The 23,864-nt window shown below is 45.1% G+C and overlaps 1 protein-coding gene across 4 annotated transcripts in view; it reads left to right on the top strand.

The window, feature by feature from the left end:
* The window catches only part of LOC148348969 (unconventional myosin-Ic-like), a 46,533-nt gene that overhangs the window by 15,080 nt on the left and 7,589 nt on the right, over nucleotides 1-23,864 (top strand). For all 4 annotated transcript variants that reach the window (XM_088320527.1, XM_088320530.1, XM_088320529.1 and 1 more), the window contains 24 exons: nucleotides 966-1,164; nucleotides 2,928-3,008; nucleotides 3,077-3,250; nucleotides 3,325-3,423; nucleotides 6,437-6,550; nucleotides 6,625-6,696; nucleotides 6,768-6,887; nucleotides 6,965-7,047; nucleotides 8,827-8,932; nucleotides 9,010-9,090; nucleotides 9,952-10,043; nucleotides 10,126-10,220; nucleotides 13,119-13,165; nucleotides 13,234-13,314; nucleotides 13,388-13,493; nucleotides 14,952-15,069; nucleotides 16,928-17,041; nucleotides 17,119-17,195; nucleotides 17,260-17,328; nucleotides 17,401-17,485; nucleotides 19,303-19,462; nucleotides 22,565-22,648; nucleotides 22,713-22,806; nucleotides 22,896-22,951. In XM_088320527.1, coding sequence (XP_088176653.1) covers nucleotides 966-1,164; nucleotides 2,928-3,008; nucleotides 3,077-3,250; nucleotides 3,325-3,423; nucleotides 6,437-6,550; nucleotides 6,625-6,696; nucleotides 6,768-6,887; nucleotides 6,965-7,047; nucleotides 8,827-8,932; nucleotides 9,010-9,090; nucleotides 9,952-10,043; nucleotides 10,126-10,220; nucleotides 13,119-13,165; nucleotides 13,234-13,314; nucleotides 13,388-13,493; nucleotides 14,952-15,069; nucleotides 16,928-17,041; nucleotides 17,119-17,195; nucleotides 17,260-17,328; nucleotides 17,401-17,485; nucleotides 19,303-19,462; nucleotides 22,565-22,648; nucleotides 22,713-22,806; nucleotides 22,896-22,951 — 2,407 coding nt within the window. The remainder of the gene's footprint in view (nucleotides 1-965; nucleotides 1,165-2,927; nucleotides 3,009-3,076; nucleotides 3,251-3,324; nucleotides 3,424-6,436; nucleotides 6,551-6,624; nucleotides 6,697-6,767; nucleotides 6,888-6,964; nucleotides 7,048-8,826; nucleotides 8,933-9,009; nucleotides 9,091-9,951; nucleotides 10,044-10,125; nucleotides 10,221-13,118; nucleotides 13,166-13,233; nucleotides 13,315-13,387; nucleotides 13,494-14,951; nucleotides 15,070-16,927; nucleotides 17,042-17,118; nucleotides 17,196-17,259; nucleotides 17,329-17,400; nucleotides 17,486-19,302; nucleotides 19,463-22,564; nucleotides 22,649-22,712; nucleotides 22,807-22,895; nucleotides 22,952-23,864) is intronic.

Here is a 23,864-nt window from a genome sequence, read left to right as displayed (position 1 = left end):
GGACAAAATAAACGGGACTGTGCCTATCCACTGCCCTAGGATAAACATATATATTGTCCTTTACAATGTTTATGGCTCTGTTTTACTATCGCAAGCCAGCAATGTCTTCTAGATTGGGCAGAGAGCAGCCGATGATCTTTTGGGCAGTGTTGATTATTCTCTGTATGTTTGTCCTGTCCTCTCCCGCGCTCCCAACATAGCAATACGTTTATGGCGAATGCCAGAATGCTTTCATGACTATAACTGGTTGATTCTTCGTTTCTAACACAAATGACTGAATTCAGAATTCTTACAAATAGGTTTAAAGTCGAATTAGGCAAGAGGGAATCCCTCACGGTTGCCATGGCGCCCAATTGGCCCCGCCCTGTTTGGCGCCAGCTGCAGCTTGTTGACAGATTGGCTCCCTGTCAGTATTTAAACTCTGTCCTGTCAGTCCCCTTTTGTCGGTCCGTCTGCGAATCTGTTTTACACGGCAAGCCCTTTTTCGCCTGTCCCGTTTTTTTTTTCTCCTGTTGGTCTCCCGCTACGATCTGTTTTGATCTCGACCACGTCTGTTCTCCCGCCCCCAATAATGATTCGTTTTTTGATTCCGATCACGTTTTTGCTCTTCCACTCCGGCTACTGACCCGTTTTTTTACATTCCGACACCACCATCGCTGGCCACGGAAGTCCCACTTCCGCCTCTGAGCAACCTACATCCCCGCGACCCGCGATCTCCGGTTCGTGTGTGTGCGCTCCTTTCCCTTCTTCCCAATAAAACTGTGAGAAACGTTACGCGAGTGGGTTCTGTCTCTGTTCTGGTCGTGACAAAATCGGGCTCTCCAGAGTTTCCCTGCACCACTATTGTCATACCGCGTACACAATCTGTAACGATCCTTAAACTTATAAAATACGGGAAAACGTATAAAATGACAGCTATGGGTTCATACCAGTGATCGTAAACCGATTTGCCGATTTGCTCTCAGTTACGCAGTGTCGGACAACGCATACCGGGCCATGCGGACCACCTGGAAGGATCAGTGTATTCTAATCTCAGGTGAGAGCGGTGCAGGTAAAACAGAAGCCTCCAAGAAGATTCTCCTCTACTACGTCGCCACGTGCCCCACCAACCGTATGATGAACACCGTCGGAGAGGGACTTCTTCAGTCCAACCCCATACTAGAGGTATTTGATTTTAGAGGACTAAATGTACCCCAAAAATTGCTGCCGATGATGTCACGGTTGCCATGGCGCCCAATTGGCCCCGCCCATGTGGCATCAGCTGCAGCTTATTGACAGATTGGCTTTCCTTCTAATTAAGCTCAGTGCTCTCACTCCTCCTTTGTCAGTCCATCAACAAACCTCTGCCCCACAAGATGTGGGTTCTGACTCTGTCCTGTTTCACGTCCCGTATTGTTCCCGTTTATTTTGTCCTGTTTAATATCGGTTGCCAGTTTTGTTCCCGTCTTTTTTTGTCCTGTTTATTATTCTCTCCAGTTTTCGTTCCCGTCTAGTTTGTCCTGTTTAATTTCAATATCCTTTTTCAATATCAATCCTGTCTGTCACGTCCTGTCCAGTATCGACCCCATCTTTCCGATATCTGCTCGGGCATTTGGTATCGATCTCGTCGGCCTCTGGCTTCCTGTCTTTCCACGCCATACTGCTACCTAACGTGCATGACTCCCCATTTCCTGTAAAATAAAAACTTGTATGAGAAACGTCACGCATTTGGGTCCTGATTCTGATCCGGTTCTGACAGATTATGGATGAAATACAATTCTTGTTGCACTCTAGGGCTGCAACAACTAGTCAAGTCAAGTCATGTTTATTTGTGACGCCCTTTATCACAAGAAGTCTCTAAGGGCTGCACAGACGTCAGTCAATTGCAAAATACAGGCTATTATATAGGTTTATAAGTAAATATGCATATATTTTTATCCGAGCAATACCAATGACATAATAATATAAATAAAATAAACAATGTAGATAGAATTGTCATGAACTGGATCAGGACCCAAATGCGTGACGTTTCTCACACAAGCCTTTTATTTTGGTCATTTAGGGGATAAGCAGCTTTTGTGTTCATTCCTGAATGGTCTGAAAGATTTATGCTTGATTAAACTGCAGAAAGAGAAATTTTGCACGTCTATGGAGGGACAGAAAATGTCAAAATTCCAAATGGGTCAAAAAAGAAGAATGTAACAAATAATTTTCACGAGAAATGTCCTACTTTGCCTCCAGTTTTACTCATTATATTGTTTTTAGAGAGTAAGGAGAAGGATGGGGGGAAAAAAACAGATACTGTAAAATATATATCGTGATACTGTCATGAACTGGAACAGGATAAGGACCCAATCGCGTGACGTTTTTTTATACAAGCCTTTTATATTACGGGAAAGGGGGGGTCATGCACGTTAGGCAGCAGTCTGGCGTGGTAAGCCAGAGACCAACGAGATCGATAATATTGCCTAAACAGATATCGGACAGATGGGGTCGATACCGGACAGGACGGGACAGGATCGAAACAGGATATCGAACAAAATCAGGACAAACTAGACGGGAACGAAACTGGAAACTGATATCAAACAACGGTACTGACAGGATTGATATCAAAACAGGGTATCGAAATTAAATCAAACTAGATGGGAACGAAAACTGAAAACCGGACAAAATAAACGTGAATAATACCGGACAGGAAATACCAGCATGAAGCAGGACCGGGTCAAAACCCACGTCTTGCGAGGCAGAGGTTCGTTGACGGACTGACAAAGGAAGAGTGAGAGCACTGAGATTAAATCTGTCAATGAGCCGCAGCTGGCGCCACACGGGCGGGGCCAACTGGGCGCCCGGCAACCGTTTATTGTGATGTCATAATTGGCAGCTATCAGTTGGATCATTTTCAAGCAATTATTATATAAATAAGAATGGATTTGTCCTTTGATGCGCAGGCATTCGGTAATGCGAAAACACTGAAGAACGACAACTCCAGCCGCTTCGGAAAATATATGGCTGTGCAGTTTGACTTCAAGGTAAACCTTTTTATATAATTGTACCTTCATTTTTTTTTAGTTCTTACTCCGTTTCCTTTTTTTGTCAGGGGACACCAGTGGGCGGCCGCATCCTCCATTACCTGCTGGAGAAATCTCGCGTGGTCCACCAGAATAACGGCGAGAGAAATTTCCACATCTTCTATCAGCTTCTGGATGGGGGCAGCGATGAAATCCTCCAGATGTTGCACCTTGAAAGGAACGCGCAAAACTACCCGTATTTGGTAAGATACAGAAAAGGATACGGATGGTTCAGTTCATTTTGAGATCCCATGAGTGATATTCGGGTTCTTGACAGGGAAGCTGTTCCAAGGTCAGGTCCGTAAGTGACAAGAATAATTGGACGGTTTTGATGGACGCCTTGTCTGTGATTGGCTTCACTGAGGAAGACCTGCAGGTTAGTGGAAATATACTCTGTGGTCTTGATCCAGCTTTATGAGAAAGCAGGGGTTGGGAACCTATGGCCATATCTGGCTCTTTTCCAGCTTAAGTTGTGGAATGTGGATCATAATTAATGATAAGTATGTAGGCATCTGGTGAAGGTCGTGGGATGACGTTGTTGCAAGAGGTCACAAGCTGATATGCTGAGGGAGCACGGGGGAGCCGGGAGGCCCCACATTGGGCGTCACTTATTTTGGAGACATCGTCGTTGGGCGTTGCCCCAAAAAATACGCAGAGAGGAGATGTGGCAAAAAGGGAACCCGCTTTATTGCATTCGGGACACGTTCAAAGTTCCAGACGTTCAACATTGGCTTTTACAGCGTTCTCAAATAAAGTTAAGATATCTCGTGAAGGTCGGCCTCCCCGGCTCCTTCAGCATATCAGCTTGTGACCTCTTGTAGGCTGCGTATGTCTTTACTCTCTGTACTGCTATGCGGCATTAAAATATTCTGGATGAGGGAAACTGTGCAGTAACAAGCACAAGTAAGATGACAGGGATGATAATGTAATGGATAAACCACTAAAGTCGAGGCAATACTGAATACTCTATACATAAAAAATAGCAGTATTGACTGACCCCTTGTGGCCGGTTTCCATTCTGAACTGCTGGAGGAATGGTACATTACAGCAGGAATCACATGTCCACTCGTTTTTTTCTGCACTCTTACCTGATACGGGCTTCCATGTTGCGCTGAGACTGGTAATTGGTTGGTAGTTGGATGGGAAGGCTCCTATCGAAGGGGTTTTCATGATTAGGACTTTCCTGTCTTGGGTTAGCCATCCCTCAGCTGATGGTTTATCTGTGCTACAAGGCTTTCATGGAGCCAGAAGTCATGAATCATATCAGGACCCGGTGCTGTCCTCTTCCTCATCTTCTGTACTTGGCAGGTACCATCGTCAGATAAAGGAGGTGGCTGACATCAAGGAATCCTAGCAGTGGATGAAAAATGCATGACTGAAAGACAGCACAGAGCCAATGATCATGGCAGCACTATGCACAACATAGATAGCATAGAGGCCAGACCCAAATATGCTTCTGAAACTATCCAGCACATAGTGGCAGGGTGTAGGATGCTAGCTGGATTAGTGTACATAAAGAGGCACAACCAAGAGGTTGGGATAGTAAAAGGAATACTGCACCAGTATGATATAGAAGTATCCAAATCCCAATGGGCCATGCCACAGAATGTTGCTGAGAACAACAATGCCAAGATCTTGTAGGACTTCAGTTTCCAGATTGACAAGCAGCTCCTGGATAACCCACCAGACATAGTGGTGGTGGAGAAGAAATCCCAATAGGCCATACCACAGAAGGTTTCTGAGAACAACAATGCCAAGATCTTGTAGGATTTCAGTTTCCAGATTGACAAGCAGCTTCTGGATAACCCACCAGACATAGTGGTGGTGGAGAAGAAATCCCAATGGGCCATACCACAGAAGGTTGCTGAGAACAACAATGCCAAGATCTTATAGGACTTCAGTTTCCAGATTGACAAGCAGCTCCTGGATAACCCACCAGACATAATGGTGTGGGAGAAGAAATCCCAATGGGCCATACCACAGAAGGTTGCTGGGAACAACATTGTCAAGATCTTGTTGGACTTCAGTTTCCAGATTGACAAGGAGCTCCTGGCTAACGCACCAGACATACTGGTGGTGGAGGAGAAGAGAATGGTGATAATAGATGAGGCATCAGGAAGAAGGAATACGCGAAACTGGAGAAGTACCAATGATTGAAAGAGCAGCTGGAACAGATGTAGAAGGACATGGCAGTAACCCACACATTGGAAGAGTGGCTCCAACAGATCCCATGAACATCTAAGTCCAGAAGAGCACAGTCCGAGGAACAGCTACGAAGACTTTGAAAACCCTCAAACTCCTAGGCCTCTGGTAGAGGACCCAAGGCTGAGGAAGACATAGATAACATCCCACCAGGGGTGAAGAGGAGATTTATATGCTGTACACATGAACAACAATGGTATTGACTGCCCTCTTGTGGCTGTTTTACTAGCTGATTTGTTAGAGGAATGATTAATTAGAGCACGAGTTCCTAAAATTCATCGTTTTTTTTTTCAAATTTATGTGAAACAATGTTCCTAATTTGCGAAAACTCACCTAATATGTGTGGTCATGGTACAGATTCACTGTGAAATGGAGGGACGGCTGTGTTTAGATGGAGATAGATAGATACTTTATTCACACTTCCAGCAGTATCCTTGTGTTGAAAAATAAAATAATAAAGAAAGCAGGCGGTGTTGTATCCAGAGTCACGTCCCCAGTGATTAACAGGATGGCCTCGGGGTGCTGTGTTTGTAGTTTAGCAACAGCGGAGTGGATGACACCACACGCTAGGCAAAAAGTTCGACGTCCCTGCAGCAGATGGAATTCTTCATGCCCAGGGTTACACCACCTCATGTTCACGTTGATAGCGAGTCCGCCTCCTCTCCACTTCCCGCAGGGTTTTGTGTCTCTGTCTGTCCTAACAGCGCTTAAGCCGGGTAGCTCCGGATAGCTCCACGTTAGCGTCCAGGATGCTAGACGTGAGCCACGTTTCCGTAAAACGCGGCAAACTGCACTCCCTGTACGCTTTGATGTTTTTAATCAGCACAGCCAGTTCGTCGGTCTTATTTGGTAGAGAGTTCACATTTACCATGATTACGGACGGTACCGAAGGCTTATAACGCCGCTAGCCGCTTAGCCTTAGCTCCGGCTCTGCAGCCACGATTGGGCTCCCTCATCACGCCGGCACGAGAATTCTTCAGGGCAAGGAGTTGATTCCTGGAATAAACGCATTTTTGTGCATTAAAACTCATAACGGTAGGATAGAAAGTAATCCAAGGTGTAGTTGTCAAACGGGACGAAACTCCGAACATAGAAGCAAACAATAAAAACAATAAATCACAAAAATAGCGAAATAACACGGAGCTGCTGGAAGCTTGATGATTCACAAATGTTTGGCACATTCTCAGAATTTGTTGAACATCATCGGGAGCATCCTCCACCTGGGAAACATACAGTTCGGAGAAACCATCGAAGGCGAGACCCACGTCACTACCGCGATGACAATAGCTAATGCCGCAAAGGTTGGAGTCATCCCATAAGTTTTTGGTCCACCTGTTTTCTTGGTCTTCATAAGAGAACTGTTGTTGTTTTTCAGCTTCTTGGTCTTGAAGGTTCCTCCCTGAGCGAGGCTCTCACTCACAAAAGATTTACCGCTAACGGGGACGAGGTTAAGATAATTCTCCATTTTGGTGTTTACCACTCGAGATTTGCTTCTGATGTCTTTTTCCGTCTTTCCAGATGATCATCCCGCAGAATTTGGAACAAGCGATAACGGCTCGGGACGCTTTAGCCAAAGCCTTGTACGAGCGGAGCTTCTCCTGGTTGGTGGAGAAGCTGAACCAGTCCCTTGCTCTGAAGGTAGCCCATTTTTTTCTGTATTTTATTTTTACAGTCAGACGGAAGCGGAAGGTCATGTGGTATGTTCTCTGAAACAGGACGATGAGGACCACAGCAACAAAGCTTTCCCAGTCATCGGGCTTTTGGACATCTACGGTTTTGAAGTCCTTCAACGGAACAGGTCTCACTATCATTTGTTGATTTGAGTTTTTCGAGGGCAGCACGGCGGCGCAGTGGTTAGCGCGTGTGCGGCACAGTTATGAGGTCATGAGATCGAAACTACTGTGTGGAGTTTGCATGTTCTCCCTGTGCTTCAAGGGGTTTTCTCTGGGCACTCCAGTTTCCTCCCACATTCCAAAAACGTGCATGTCAGGTTGATTGGCCTAGCAAAAATCATCCCAAAGGTGTGAATGAGTGAGAGAATTGTCTGTCCCTGTGTGCCCTGCAACTGGCTGGCAACCAGTTCATGGTGTCCCCTGCCCACTGCCTGAAGATAGCTGGGATGAGCTCCAGCACCCCCGCGACCCTACTGAGGATAAGCGGTGCAGATAATGGATGGATAATATTATAAAATATTATTAATAAAATAAATACATAAAATGAGCTAAATTAACAGACAGTAGAAAAATCCTTCATTTTAATAAAAAATTTTTATATCATCATAATGAATAATATTTTTTGTCAGGACCAGACCGGAAACAGGACCCAATTGCGTTAGGTTTCTCACAAGTTTTATTAAAGGAAAGAGGAAGGGCTGCGCCCATAATCCGGTGTTCGCTAGGCCCGGGAAGCAAGTCGCTCTCGTACTCTGATTGTGATGGGAACACGGAAGTGGATCTTCCGTAGCGAGCGACGGCGGTGCGAGGGACGGAAAAAACGGGTCGGTCGCCGGAACTGGGAGAGCAAGGCGTGGTCGGGATTAAAAACGGGTCGTAAGTCGGGACGGGAGAGCAGGCGTGTTCGGGATCAAAACGGGTCGTAGCCGGAGACAAACGGGAGCAAAAACAAGACAGGCGGGCCTCAGGGTCAAAAAAGGCTTGCCTAGTGTTCACTGAGGTCCGCAGACGGACTGACAAAAGGGGACAGACAGGACTGGGTTCAAATACTGACAGGGAGCCAATCAGTTGGCACCAAAATGAGCGGGCAAAGCTGAGTCACATCAGTAAGCATGACAGTGGGATTTATTTGCACATTTAAATATATTTTTCTCCTTTTGATACAAATGATTGTTTACTAGTAATGATTGGTTGTTTGGATCCCGCAACCACTAGGGTTGTAGAGGCACCATTTCCTGTGGTGTGTCTTGGGCAAACTCAGCCTGGTGGCACCCATCCCTCTAATAATACATTTAATACATCTCATTATAATTCACACTGTTCTTAATGACACAAATGACATTTTTTTAAACGATCTGCAAGTCGAAGACCATTTCAATTAAAATGAGACTCATTTCACCATTTTTTCTATCCCTCCTTCAATTTCCTCTCTGTCACAAGCCAGGAACGGAGACGGGACCCAATAGCGTTCGTTTTACTCAGTTTTTATTAAGAAAGAGAGCAGTGCTTGCATCCACGATCCGATGATCGTCGGTCACGGGTAGCTGGTGGCAGGAAGGCCGAAGTGGCTCTTCCGTGTCGAGCGAGGGTCGTCGTTGACAGCGAGAAAACAGGACCATGGCCAGGACGGGGGAGCAAAAAAGAAACTGATCCAGGAAAGAGGTCGGCAACAGGTATCAGGCAGGAAAACAGGGCAGGATAATGTGGGAGAGTACAAAAGCTTTCCTAGCTGAGAGCATAGGTTTGCAGACGGTCTGACGGCTTCCTTTGGGAAGACGGGAGTTTAAAAGGAGTCCAACAGCCAATCAGGTCCCGTGGCTGTTGGCGCCAATCAGTAATCATGACACTCTCACTGTTTTACTATTGCTAACTGCAAATCCGTTTTACCTCATTTTCCGTTTTAGTTTTGAACAGTTCTGCATCAACTACTGCAGCGAGAAGCTCCAGCAGCTCTTCATAGAGCTGACTTTGAGATGCGAGCAAGAAGAATACTCAACGGAGGGCATCGGGGTGAGAGTATCCGATTTTTCATAATGCGAACGGGACGTTTTGACGCTTCCCTGTTTGAACTCAATGTTTTGCTTCAGTGGGAGATGGTGCAGTATTTTGACAACAAAATCATTTGTGACCTGATAGAGCAGAAGCACAAGGGCATCATTGCCATTCTGGTGTGTATATCGTTTTTTTTTTTTTTTTCTTATCTGAAATTTGGCTTGTGTAAAATGTTTAACATCATATGAACATTTTTTATTGTGCTTTTTTTCCCCTTTTCTGAACATACGTCAAAAAAAAAATAAGAGGATAGAAAAAAACAAGACAACATTGCTGTGTTTAGTAGTATCATGTCAGGACCAGAACGGAATCAGGGCCCAGTTGCGTTACGTTTCTCACAAGTTTTATTGGAGGTAAGAGAAAGGGCTGCGCCCACGATCCGGTGTTTGCTGTTGTCACTCTGTCTGCGAACCTCAGTGAACACTAAGCAAGCCTTTTTCGACCCTGACTCCTACCTGTCCCGTTTTTTTGCTCCCATCTGTCTCCAGCTTCGACCCGTTTTGATCCTGACCACGTCTGCTCTCCCATCCCGGCTTTCGACCTCTTTTTGTACCCGACTACGTCTACTCTCCTGTTCTGGCTTCTGACTCACTTCCGACCCCGACCACGCCTTGCTCTCACAGTCCCGGCTACTGACCCGTTTTTTTCCGTCCCTGACACCGCCATCGCTCGCTACAGAATATCCACTTCCGCGTTCGGATCACAATCGGAGTACGAGAGCGACTTGCTTCCCGCGCCCAGCGAACACCGGATCGTGGGGGCAACCCTTCCTCGTTCCTTTAATAAAACTTGTGAGAAACGAAACGCAAGTGGGTCCTGTTTCCGTTCTGGTCCTGACAAAATTGCGTTAAAAGTTTTTACCTTGATAGGCTCTTTCCAAAATCTTGATGCACTTATGTCCAGTCACTGTTTTTTTTTGGTGTGTTTTTTTTTTTAATCTTTCTCAGTTTTATCAGATGAACAATTCTACTTTTCAGGACGAAGAGTGTCTGAGACCCGGAGAGAAGAGTGATGCTTCGTTCTTAGAGAAACTGGAGGACACTCTTAACGGGCATCCCCATTTCGTCACGTAGGAGCGTTCGATTTATACATTTTTGTTGTTTAGTTATCTACAGACCATTGAAGAATTTGCCGTGTTTTTGGTTTTTTAGTCACAAGCTAGCAAATGGAAAAACCCGGAAGGTGATGAGTCGGGAGGAGTTCAGGCTTCTGCACTACGCTGGGGAGGTCAACTACAATGTGGACGGTAACAATGATATCCATCCTTGCGTTATCTTCTTTGTTTCACTCAAGGCCTCAACCTTCCTTTTAGTCATCATCCTTCCGATCTCCTCTTTCTTCCACTCAGTCGCTTTACTTCCACATCCTCTCACGTTTAGTGACCCTATAACTAGGGATCGCGAAACCTTTCGGTCTCCCGCCTTGCTTTCTTTACCTTGCTGTCTCTTGGGGAGTAGAGATAGAGAGGTTTTGAGTCAAGTCAAGTCATTTTTATTTGTGACGCCCTAAATCACGAAGAGTCTCAAAGGGCTTCACAGATTATTACACTATATTACACAGACTATTTTTCAGCCGACGAGAAGAGGAGGTTATTTATATGCTATGGAGTAGAAGTGAGTTTTAAGCTTAGATTTAAACATTTCCACTGAGGTTGCAGATCGGATCTCAGGGAGAAGAGCATTCCACAGCACCGGTGCCCGGATGGAGAACGCTCTCGAACCAGCAGAACACTTCTTTGCTCTCGGGATCACCAGAAGACCGGCACTCTCAGATCGTAGGCTTCGGACCGGGACGTAGGGGGAAATCAGATCTGAAAGATAAGAGGGAGCAAGTCCATGTATGATTTTGTATAATACTAAGAGAACCTTGAAATCACATCTAAGGCTAACTGGGAGCCAATGCAGGTTAGCCAAAATCGGTGTTATGTGATCGTACTTTTTTGTTCTAGTTAAAAGCCTCGCTGCGGCATTTTGTACCAGCTGAAGAGACTTGATTCTAGTTGTTCCTTGCCCGCATGTTGGTTTAAGATCAGGTAATTGTGTCATTGTAATCCTGTGCAGTCCTTTGAGACATTTTTGTGATTAAGGGCTATATAAATAAATTTGACTTGACTTGACCAGAGGAGAGGAACCCCAGTCCCCCTCAGTCCCACCACTTTAGTCGCTTCTTACGACACACGGACCACGGTGAGAGAATTCTCTTACCTCTCACGAGGAAAGGGCATTATTTTCCACTTATCTGGATTGGGTCGCAGCAGTCCCAGCAGGGAAACCCAGACCTCCCTATCCCCAGCCACTACACTCTGCTCGTCTGACGGAATCCTGTAGCATTCCCAGGCCAGCCTAGAGATGTAGTGTCTCCAGCGCACCCTGGGTTGTCCCTGGGGCCTACTGCCGGCAAGACATGCTTGGAACACCTCCCGAGGGAGGCGTCCAGGAGGCAACTTTATTAGATGCCCGAGCCACCTCAACAGCTCTACAATGAGTCCCTTCTGGATGACTGAGCTACTCACCCTATCTCTTAGGGAGAGCCTAGCCACCCTGCGGAGGTCACTAATTTCAGTCCTTTGTATCTGGGATCTTGTTCTTTCGATCATGACCCACAGTTCTTGACCGTAGGTGAGGGTAGGAAAATATAAGGACCGGTGAATTGAAAGCTTTGCCTTTCGGCTTAACTCCTTCTTTACCACGAGGGTCCGATTCAGGGTCCGCATGACTGCAGACCCTGCCTGTCTATCTACCGTTCCATCCTACCCTCACTTGTGAACAACACAGAGAGATACTTAAAGTCCTTCACTTGGTGTAGGGTCTCGTCCACGATCTAGAAGGAGCATGCCACCGTTTTCTGGCTGAGAACCGTAGTCTTGGACTTGGAAGTGCTGATCCTTATCCCAGGCTCCTCACACTCGGCTCCAGTGAGAGCTGAAGCTCCTGGGAAGCCGACAGCACCACATCATCTGCAGATAGCAGAGATGGAATGCTAAGGCCACCAAACCGGACCCTTTCAACACCAAAGCACCGGCCAGACATTCTGTCTATTAAGGTTATGAACAGAATCGGCGACAAAGGGCCAGGGATCCTGTTTTTTGCATGTTGATAGGCTAAACAATCCCCCCACCTCTTTTCTGCCTGTGTCTGCCTGTGCATCAATAACGTTGCTGTCTAAGTTGTACACATACATAAAACAGCTTAACGAACGTGCATTAGATACACGCAAATAAGTAAAAGCCATATTGTCAACAAAATACTTTTGACCTGCCATACCACCAAAAGTCAGAGGAAGATGCTTTGTATGGCCAACAAAGTTGGACTTTTCAACAGACTAAAGCAAGAGGGTCAAACACATTTTCACCAAGGGCCACATCAAAGGGCCTGATGTTACTTATAAATGTAACTAGATGTAATTGAATGGTATGTAAAATAAAAGTAACTAATACTTAATGTAAAATAACTCATTACACACTTTACATTTGCATTAAGAATACATGGCGCTACACATATATCATTTATTATATATAATTACCTAAATAAATTTAAAATAGCAAAATCTTAGACATTTTTGAGAGCATTTCTTTTTAAATTCCAAATGAAATGATCTGCATGTTTCTCACACAAGCCTTTTATTTTACGGGAAATAGGGAGTCATGCACGTTAGGCAGCGGTCTGGCGTGGAATGATAGGGAGCCAGAGGCCGACGAGTTCGATACCAATTGCCTGGGTAGATATCGGACAAATGGGGTCGATACCGGACAAGGCGGGACAGACAAGATTGATAATGGAACAGGATATCAAAATTAAACATGACAAACTAGACGGGAACGAAAACGGAGACCGATATTAAACAGGAGAAAAATAAACGGGAACAATACCTGACAGGGAATGCCAACAGGCAACAGGACCGAGTCGAAACCCACGTCTTGCGGGGCAGAGGTTTGTTGACGGACTGACAAAGGAAAAATGAGAGCACTGAGCTTAAATAGACGGAAAGCCAATCGGGCGGGGCCAATTGGGCGCCATGGCAACCGTAACAGTTTGTGTATTTTGCTTATTACTTAAATCAGTATTTTTTACCCCTGCAAGCACTGTCCATTTGAAATGAGAAAAGTATATTCATATTCCTTTTTTTCCCCCGTTTCTTGATTGAGGTTTCCTGGAGAAGAACAAGGACCCACTCAACAGGACTCTGAAGGAGGTAAACAAACTCAAAAGTGAGCAAAACTCGGATTTCCCACGTCCATGACGCCGGTTTCGTCCCTTCAGCTCTTGTGCCAGTCCGAAAACCACATCGTAAGTCGCTGTTTCTCCAGAGAGGAATTGGCTGAGCAGAAACGCCCACACATGGTACGATCTTTTCTCGTTTTCCTTCCGCAAAAGGGAAATACTCCAACTACGTCATCTATGTTTTTTACGCCAGGCTGCCACTCACTTTAAAAATAGCCTGTCGGATCTCATGGACATCCTGATGACCAAAGAACCATCCTATGTACGCTGCATCAAACCCAATGAGGCCAAGCAGCCAGGTAATCTGATACGCTTATCCTCAGTAGGGTCCCGGGGGTGCTGGAGCCCATCCCAGCTATCTGAGTGCAGTGGACAGGGGACACCCTGAACTGGTTGCAGGGCACACGGAGACAGACATTCACTCGCTCATTCACACCTAGGGACAATTAGAACCGGCCAATGAACCTGACATGCATGTTTTTTTGAATGTGGGTGGAAACCCACACAAGCAAAGGGAGAACATGCAAACTCCACACAGGAAGGTTTGATCCCATGACCTCAGAACTGTGCCGCACATGCGCTGCCCCAAATTTGCTCAAGTAAAAGTATAGTGATTTCAAAATACTCCTAGCAGTACAAAGTGTCTCAAAACATACTCAAGTAAATGCACCGGGAGAACATGCAAACTCCACACAGGAAGGTTTGATCCCATGACCTCAGAACTGTGCCGCACATGCACTGCCCCAAATTTACTCAAATGAAAGTATAGTGATTTCAAAATACTCCTAGCATTACAAAGTGTCTCAAAACCTACTCAAGTAAATGCACGGGGAGAACATGCAAACTCCACACAGGAAGGTTTGATCCCATGAACTCAGAACTGTGCCGCACATGCGCTGCCGTGCTGCTTCAAATTTACTCAAGTAAAAGTATAGTGATTTCAAAATACTCCTAGAAGTACAAAGTGTCTCAAAACTTACTCAAGTAAATGCACAGAGAGAACATGCAAACTCCACACAGGAAGGTTTGATCCCATGAACTCAGAACTGTGCCGCACATGCGCTGCCATGCTGCTTCAAATTTACTCAAGTAAAAGTATAGTGATTTTAAAATACTCCTAGAAGTACAAAGTGTCTCAAAACTTACTCAAGTAAATGCACCGGGAGAACATGCAAACTCCACACAGAAAGGTTTGATCCCATGATCTCAGAACTGCCGCACATGTGCTGCCGTGCTGCCCCAAATTTACTCAAGTAAAAGTATAGTGTTTTCAAAATACTCTTCGAAGTACAAAGTGCCTCAAAACTTACTCAAGTAAATGCACGGGGAGAACATGCAAACTCCACACAGGGAGGTTTGATCCCATGAACTCAGAACTGTGCTGCACATGCGCTGCTCCAAATTTACTCAAGTGAAAGTGTAGTGATTTCAAAATACTCCTAGAAGTACAAAATGTCTCATAACTTACTCAAGTAAATGCACAAGGACAACATGCAAACCCCACACAGGGAGGTTGCGGTAGCTGGACTTGAACCCTGAACCTATGCACCATGGGGCTGAGCGCTAACCACCCAGCCGCCGTGCCGTCAGTAGTATAGAAAAAATATATAACAAACTGGGTGCTTTTTGGGCTAATTAGTAACAGAAAAGAAGATCTTAAAACAAGTTGGAGACCCCTGCTATGGATATTCTACACATTCATGTAGTCACCAATCTCACTCATATTTGAAGCTTTTTGATATCTTCTCCACACGCAGGCCACTTTGACGAAGTTCTTGTCAGACACCAGGTCAGATACCTCGGCTTGATGGAGAACCTCCGGGTCAGGAGAGCCGGCTTTGCCTACAGACGCAGTTTTGGAGCTTTCTTGCGGAGGTGACTTAAAGATCCAGTGTGTATTATACAGCGTCACCTAGTGGTGTGAAAATACTTTATTCATTTAAATAAAACACTATTGATTGAAATAACAAGCAAAAACACACATACTACTCGCCATTACACTTAATGACTTGTAATTTTGAATTTTGCAATTCAATTACACAACTTGACATGTTTGGCCGCCATCTTACTACTACGGAAGCCTGGATGACAGTTAGATAACAGTTGTTTGTACAGGTGGTGCCTTTTAGCACTTAACATCCACTTACTTCCTCAGCTGAGCCCTGCGTGTGATGGTCGCCGAGTCCCACGATTCAGGCGTCGCACACTTTTTTCCACTGTTTCCTCCTCTAGCCATTCATATTAGCTCTTATTATTATTATTAGCTGTCCTTCAATGTCACTCGCCTTCCACATGCTAGAGAAAGTTTCTAAGTGATTCAGGGACCTCAGATTCTGGTTTACTCTTCGGATCTTTTACTGGGCTTTTTAGTAGCCCAAAGGTCAGCAACATGCGGTTCTAGGACCAAATGTGGCTCTTTAGCGCTGTACTAGAGTGGCTCCCTGGAGATTTTAATTCAATGTTTTAAAATGGAAAAAGATTGGGTACGATAAGAGAAAGAGAGACGGAAAGAGAAAGGGAGGGGGTAGAGAGGAGGGATGAGAGAGAGACACAGAGAGAGAATTAGAGAAAGAGGGACAGAAATGAACATAGAGGGAAAGAGAGAGAGAAAGGGAGTGAAATAGAGAAATGTACATATAGAGACAGAGGGAAATAGAAGAAAAGAGAGAGAGAAATAGAGTGAGATAGATCAGGAATGGGGAAAGAGAGAGAGAGAGAGATTGGGAAACTGGTGAATAGAGAGAAAGACAGCGAGAGAGAAAGAGAGACAGACAGAAATAAAGAGAGAGGGGGGGGATTGGGAAACAGGTGAATAGAGAGAGAGAAAGAGAGAGAAACGAGAAAGAGAGAGAGACAGAAAGAAAGAGAGAGAGAGAGAGATTGGGAAACAAGTGAATGGAGAGAGACTGTGAGAGAGGGAGAGACAGAGAGAGAGGTAGATTGGGAAACAGGTGAATAGAGAGAAAGAAAGCGTGCGAGAGAGAGAGACAGACAGAAAGAAAAAGAGAGAGAGAGAGATTGGGAAACAGGTGTATAGAGAGAGACAGCGAGAGAGAGAAATTGGGAAACAGGTGAAGAGAGAGAGAGAGAGAAATAGAGTGAGATAGGTCAGGAAACAGGGAAATAAAGAGAAAGAGAGAGAGATCCAGAAATAGGTGAATAGAGATAGGGGGAGAGAGAGGGAGAGGAAGGGAGATAGATCAGGAAACAGGGAAATACAGAGAGAGAAAAAAAGGGAGAGAGAGAGAGAAAGAGAAATAGGGGGAGATGGATCAGGAAACGGAAATAGAGAGAGAAGAAAAAGAGAGAGAGAGAAATAGAGTGAGATAGATCAGGAAACATAGTAATAGAGAGAGGAAGAGAGAGAGAGAGAGGCCAATGGAGAGAGATTGGGAAACAGGTGAATAGAGAGAGACAGAGAGAAAGGGAGAGACAAAGAGAGAGAAATAGAGTGAGATAGATCCGGAAACAGGGAAAGAGAGAGAGACAGAAAGAGGGGGAGAGAGAGAGAGAAATAGTGGGGAATAGAAAGAGGAAAATAAAAAGAGGGAAATAGCGCCTGCGCTGCCATCAAAGTTCTGTGTTTTTCTCATTTTCGTTTTAGTTCCAAGCAATTCACACGTTAACAAAAGGGGGGGCGCTTCAACGGCAGAACAGTCACTTTAGGCCGTTGACTAATTCATGATCTATGGCACGCTAATGCTAACGCTAATGCTAACGCTAACGCCCCCAGGTATAAACCACTGTGCCCGGAGACGTGGCCCAATTGGTACGGCAGACTCCGCGACGGAGTGGCCACGCTAGTCAATCATCTGGGCTACCAAGAGGAGGAGTACAAACTGGGCAGGCAAAGCATCCTCCCTAAACTTCCCCGACCTCCTCCGTTTTCTTTCCAATCTCACACCGTCTTGCCATCCCACGCAGGTCCAAAATTTTCATCCGTTTCCCCAAAACCCTCTTCCTGACCGAAGACGCGCTCCAAGCCAAAAAACCCGAAATAGGTGAGAGACAGCATGGTCGAAATACTGAAAACCAGCCGCCTGATTCGTTGTTTGGTGTTCCCAGCTTTAACACTGCAGACGTCGTGGAGAGGATACAGAGAGAGAGCCAAATACAAACGGATCCGACACGCAAGTCAGTGGGATTCCGACGTGCTAAGGTTTCAAAAAAACACATTTAAATGGAATATACCATTTTTTCCGCCAGTTATCGTGATTCAATCTGCGTGGAGAGGGACGAAAGCGCGCCGGAGGGCCAGGAGGCGTCGACAAGCTGCCAACTTGATACGCAGGTGCGCAATTTTAATTGAATTGAATGAAAATATTCCTTTCAGGTAGGACTGGGATGGCGGTTCTCTTTTTAAGAAAGGGGGACCGGAGAGTGTGGGATCTAAATTGATCACTTACATGTGGGAGAGCTATTTTAAAGTTGGCTGATCGCTAAAAAGATGCACCAAGCATTCGACTTTTTTTTACAACTGGCAGTTGGAGAGGGGGAGGGGCCAGAAGAGGAGGATTTACGTCCATCTCCTTGGTCGCGCTCCTAACTCTGGGGGGCCCCTCCCCCTCCAAACTGCATTTATTTAGGCGGAACAAAGACAGAGAAAGAAAGAAACGCCCCTTTGGCCGGTACCAATATTTGAAACAGAAACGTGATACCATCTGGTTTAGAGATACACACTTTTTGTGGAACTAGTTTAAGTCCACTTTACAGAGAGTGTGTTCTAACGACTGGGGAATAGTAACTGTAACTGACATATTGCGAAATACACTACGGAGTTAGAATCCATGAGTACTTCTGCAAACATTGGGGACATCACATTACACTTCTTAGCCTCCCTGGGAAGATCTACTCAGGGGTATTGGAGAGGAGGGTGCGTCAGAAGTCGGATCCCGGGTTCAAGAGGAGCAGTGTGGTTTTTGTCCTAGCTGTGGACCGGCTGTAGACGCTCGGCAGGGTCCTCAAGGGTGCATGGGAGTTTGCATATCCAGTCTACATGTGTTTTGTGGACTTGAAGAAAGCATCCGGCCTTGTTCCTCTGGAAGCCCTGCGGGGGGTGCCCTGGGAGTATGGCCCTTGGTAAAAATTAGTTTGAACTCCTTGCTTTATCATGTTGAAAAGTCCAACTTTGTTGGCGATAGAAATCATCTTCCTATGACTTTTGGTGGTATTGCGGGTCCGGAGCATTTTGCTGACAATATGGCTTTTGCAGAAACTCGAAATTGAAAATGATTTGCGTGTATCTAATGTAGGTTCGTCAAGCTGTTTTACGTATATATACTACTAGGATCGCAACGTTATTGATGCACAGGCAGACACGGGCAGAAAATGGGCGGGGTGGTTGTTGAGCCTATCAAAATATATGATTCCTGACTTTTTGGTCCCTGTTAGCCCCGTGCCAGGGTTTGGCCCACATTGCCAGTAGTAAGTCGAATCTGTTTCCAGTGGAAGTTGGATTCCGTTGCCCTTTGTCACCAATTCTGTCCATCACTTTAATGGACAGACCTTCTAGGCACTACCTTGGCGTTCCAAGGGTCCAGTTTGGGGGCCTCAGCATTGCACCTCTGCGTTCTGCAGAGGATGAGGTGCTGTTAGCTTCCCAGGATCTTCAGCTCTCATTGGAGCAGCCTAGTGTGAAGCAGCTGGGATGAAGATCAGGACCTCCAAGTCCGAGACTATGGTTCTCATCCAGAAAAGGGTGGCATGCTCCTTCCGGGTTGGGGATGAGAACCCGCCCCAAGTGGAGAAGTTCAAGTATCTCCAGGTCTTGTTCACAAGTGAGGGTAGGATGGAATGGTAGACCGACAGACGAGTCGGTGCCGCGTCCGCTGTCATGTGGACCTCTAGAGGTCCGACGTAGTAGGGAAGGAGCTCAATTTACATGTGGGCCTACGTTCCTACCGTCACCTATGATCAAGAACTGTGGACCATGACTGAAAGAACAAAATCCTGGATACAAGCAACTGAAATGAGTTTATTCCACGGGTGGCTGGATAATTAAATTCATGTTTCCCAATTTATAGGAGTAATAAGTGAAAATATCTTAAAATGTGTAAAACAATGTGTAATAAATAACATACTTTTTGTTGTTGTTGTTATTTTTTTCAGGTTCATAAAAGGTTTCATCTACCGCCATGAGTACTACTGTCCAGAAAACGACTTCTTCTTGGATCATGTGCGCCGCTCCTTCCTCATGAAGCTCAGCAAAAATCTTCCCACCAGCGTTTTGGACAAAAGCTGGCTACCGTCTCCTCCTTCAGTCACAGAGGTACGATCATAATGGGGTGAGATTTAAAGAGCCGAGTTTTTTTCAGACTCGTTCTGGCCAGGATCCAGGATGGTTGTCTAGGCAACCTGGAAGGTCCCTTTGTTTTGCATAATGCCACAACCCCACATCAAACCAGTTCGCATTGAATAATTGAATTCGAGCTACAGTGGAACTTCGGTTTTCGAACGCCTCTCAGTTCGGACAAATCGGTGTTCGACCAAAAATTTAGAGAAATTTTTGCTTCACTGTTTGGTCAAAAAATCGGAGTTCGAACTCCGGTACGCTAGGGTGCGATGCTGAGCGGCGTACGGGTGTTTTAGCCTAATTATGCCTCCGAAGAAGGTCGTTGCAAGCAGGACAGGTGAGAAAAAAAAAGTTGTTCGTCCAACTATTTCCTCTAAGAAAGACATCATAGCTAAATATGAAAGAGGTGTACGAATTTCCGATCTTGCTAGTGAATACAGCGTGGCTAAATCTACTATCAGTACGATAGTAAATAAGGAGGCTGTGAAATCGAGCGATGCGGCTAAGGAAGTTAGCGCTATAAGCGAGCAACTGCCGCAAGTTTTGGAAGAGGTTGAAAAACTTTTGATGATTTTTCCCTCCCCACCGTCCACCACAAAGGTAAGAAATCCCATTCATAATCCTTTTTTTTTTTTCATTTTTACACGTTCATGTTAGCGTAATCTTTCGTACGGAAGATTACGCTAACGCGAACGTACGATTAGCCTGGGTTAGCTTTATGTTTACGGTCATGGTAAACATTCAGGGTGTTGGAACGGATTAAAACGATTTACTTTTAATGGGAAAAACGATTTTCGGTGATCGACCAAATCGGTTTTCGAACAGGGTTCTGGAACGGATTATGGTCGAGAACCGAGGTTCCACTGTACCATGGAATTCAAGGCATATGCTTGAAATGGTTTCATGCTTTTTTAATAACAGAGAATTCCGACCCGACATTGAATGCCCCACAACAATAACCAGTGTCTGAAATAACGTCTGCCCATCTTTTACTTTGGGCGTACAACTTACAAAAAGTCTCTGCCCGGGTGGCTGACAACTTTTTAAAGAAAAAAGCGAAAAAAATATATGTATATTTTGATTTTTTTTGTCAGTTTTTTTTTTTTTTTCAAATCAAACGTTTGCTTTATTCCGAAATATTCCTTCGGTTTGGAAATTTCAGAACTTCGTTAGGCAATTTGGATACTCGGCAGCCAATCAGAAGCCTGGGCTTCCGGACTCTCCCAAGCGTTATAAGGTCGTGAATTTTCCCAAGTAGACGCACTGAGAACGCAAGAAAAATGGAGAAGTGGTTAGGAATGAAGCCAAAACCTCAGCCCCAGAAGAAAGATTCAAAAGAAGCTAACAAAATTAATGACGCTACAAATCGTGAACGTACATGAAAAGCATCGTGGAAAGAGGAGTTCACGTGGCTTGTGACTTAAAAAGTGGTCGGCGGCGCCCTCTGTTGGCTGCGGCTGCATCGGCTCGCTACAACGGGTCAGGTGCAATCGACATTTCGTTCTGTGTACATTGTTACACAGAATGACAATACAAGGAAATTATTATTATTATTATTATTATTATTGTAGCAGATGACGCAACGCAAACATTGCATGAATGAAGATGAGTAAATACAGGTACATACTGATCGCAGACGGAAAACAGCCATGTCATAAACCATAAATTCCGTACTATAAGCCGCTACTTTTTTCCAAAACTTTCAACCCTGCGGCTTATTCAGTGATGCGGCCAATTTATGTCATTTTTCTAACGGCCGCCAGCGGCGCTCGAGTACAAAAGGTAAGATTCAGACCAGTGGAATATATGCGCCGAGGAAGACTGCAACTTCTTGGCTAATGCATAAATTAAATTAGCGTAAACATACCCTCATCATGCAAAATGCAAAAAGAAAGGCACATGACGCAGCTTTCAAGCTAAAAGCAATCGAGCAGTCCGATAAAGAAGGAAACAAAGCACAGAATCAGGAGTCGATGAGAGTTCCAGAGACAGTGACAGCGCGAGTCAGGCTGCGGGAGCGTGGGACGACGTCTTTATGACAAAGTTTCTTTCCGACACTGAGGAAGACGACTTTGATGGCTTCAGTTTTAAGGAGGAAGATGAGGACGGTTTACCGTGATTTTTACAAGTACGGTATGTTTTTTTTAACAGACCTGTTTACTGTGTTGCGAGCGTGTTGCTAGCATGTTGCTACCATTAATTGCCCTGTCACAGGCACCGTTTGGGATGAAAATTATATTGTTATTATTAAAGCTTTGAAAACTTTCTCCGTGTACCGTCTTTCTTTGTAAATATGTGTAACCCATGTATAATATGTATTTGCAACTGTATATTTTTGTAATGTATTTATTTGTATTTATTTTAGACACTTATTCTGATATGTTTTGCACGGGCGAATGAAAAAAAAGGGGCGGAACAACGCGGGGTGACGGGAAGTGGGGTAAAGGTGAGGAACAGAGAGACCTGTTTGTGGACGCGGCGGACAATAGTGGATCTATATTTTTCCCACCCTTACCTTTGGAAATATACACTTTTTTCCTTGGATTACTTTCAACGGGACCCGGACTCTGCAAGTCTGCATCAAACCTTAAGTACCGGATTCATTTTCCGTTTATTTTGCCGGCTGTGATTTTTGGACTGTGTACTTTAATGAAGAACATTTAGTTTCAATCGCGGGACTTAAAGTCGGGTTTGGGTTAGTTTTGTGTTTGTGTTACATTTTTTAATGCGGGCGCATGCGGCTTATATACAGGTGCGGCTTGTGTAAGTACAAAATCGGTTTTCCTCTTAAAATGTTGTGGCTGCGGCTTATAATCAGGTGCGCTCTATAGTCCGGAATTTACGGTACTTATAATAAACTACTTTTAAAGTGTTCTGTTATATATTCTGATTATCACCTTAATACTGCGATGAGTCGTCCTATTGTGTTTCAAGTTGTGAAAAATGGGGTAGGCAACTTTATGGCTAGGCAGGCAACTCTGGTGTCTGCTAACTTTTTGTCATGAGTTTCAGACACTGCAATACCAGATAAAAAAATTCCAAACCCTCTGTTGAACTTCTGCAACTTCTGTCCTGCAGGCCTCAGAGTACCTCCGAGTGCTAAACAGGCGCAACATGGTTCGGATGTACTGCACGAGGATCCAACCAGAATGGAAGAGTCAAGTGAGTAGATAAATTCCTTATTTCCAGCAATTCAAAGTCATACAATTCGAGGGATGTCCTCCAGTTGACGCAGAAGGTCATTGCGAGTGAGATCTTCAAGGATCAGAAAGACAGCTACCCGCAGAGTGTCGGCAGGCTGTTCTTGGACACCAGGATCGGTGATTCTTTCTTCACGTTCCTCACAAAAACACGAGAAATATGGATTCACTCACAAGAACGTTCCTTGAATCGGAAACTCTGTTTTCAGAACGTGAGCAAATTCATCTGAAGGTTCTCCAGATTCTCGGCAGCGACAAAGTGCAGGTGACCTTTGCTGTTCTTTACCCTTTCAGTTTCTTTCGGTATAATAGCATACACCACATCCCTCAAACCCATGGCCCGCGGGCCAAAAATGCCCCATTTTATGTGGCCTGTGAGTCAATGCTGACAGAAGCACAAGAGAAACAAGGACTTGCAGTTTGAAACATGTCCACCGGATGTCACCAATGCCAGACCCCACTCTCAAAGCACCCAGTGTAGCTGTATCTGCTGACTACCATTCATCAACCAGAGAACATTGAGGAAACCCATTACAGTGTTATTTTACCTAAAATAAGTCATGGACGCGCTGTTTAAAGAAATACAAAACATACACAATTTCTTTTTAAAAAAAAGAGAGAGAGAATCATTGTCACGGTTGCCACGGCGCCCAATTGGCCCCGCCCATGTGGCGCCAGCTGCGGCTCGTTGACAGATTGGCTTCCCTTCTAGTTAAGCTCAGTACTCTCACTCGGCCTTTGTCAGTCCATCAACGAACCTGTGCACCTGCAAGACATGGGTTTTGATTCTGTCCATTATCTTGCTTGTGAATCCTGTCCGGTTCGTTTTGGGATCAAGAGATTGCAGTTCGAATCCCGGCTCCTCCGTGTTACATGTCGAAGTGTCCTTGGGTAAGACACTGAACCCCTAATGCCCCCAATAAGCAGGTTAGCAGCCTTACATGGCTGCACGGCCGCTATTGGGAAATGTGAAGCACACTGTAAAGCGCTTTGGGAAGTCTTGACTTGAAAAGCGCTATATAAATGCAGATCATTTCATTTCATGACTCCAGTCTCCAGTGTCTAGTATCGATCCCGTCTGTCTCGTCCTGTCTGATATCTGACTCCAGTCTATCTGGTATCCATCCTATCTGTCCCGTCCTGCTCGTCCTGCTTGTGTTTCCTGTCCGGTTTTGTTC

Source organism: Urocampus carinirostris, chromosome 17, assembly GCF_059441175.1.
Source record: "Urocampus carinirostris isolate Australia breed hairy pipefish chromosome 17, RoL_Ucar_1.0, whole genome shotgun sequence".
Classification (NCBI taxonomy): domain Eukaryota; kingdom Metazoa; phylum Chordata; class Actinopteri; order Syngnathiformes; family Syngnathidae; genus Urocampus; species Urocampus carinirostris.
The sequence above is the reverse complement of the archived record's forward strand: the minus strand, read 5'-3'. Positions and strand labels throughout refer to the sequence as shown.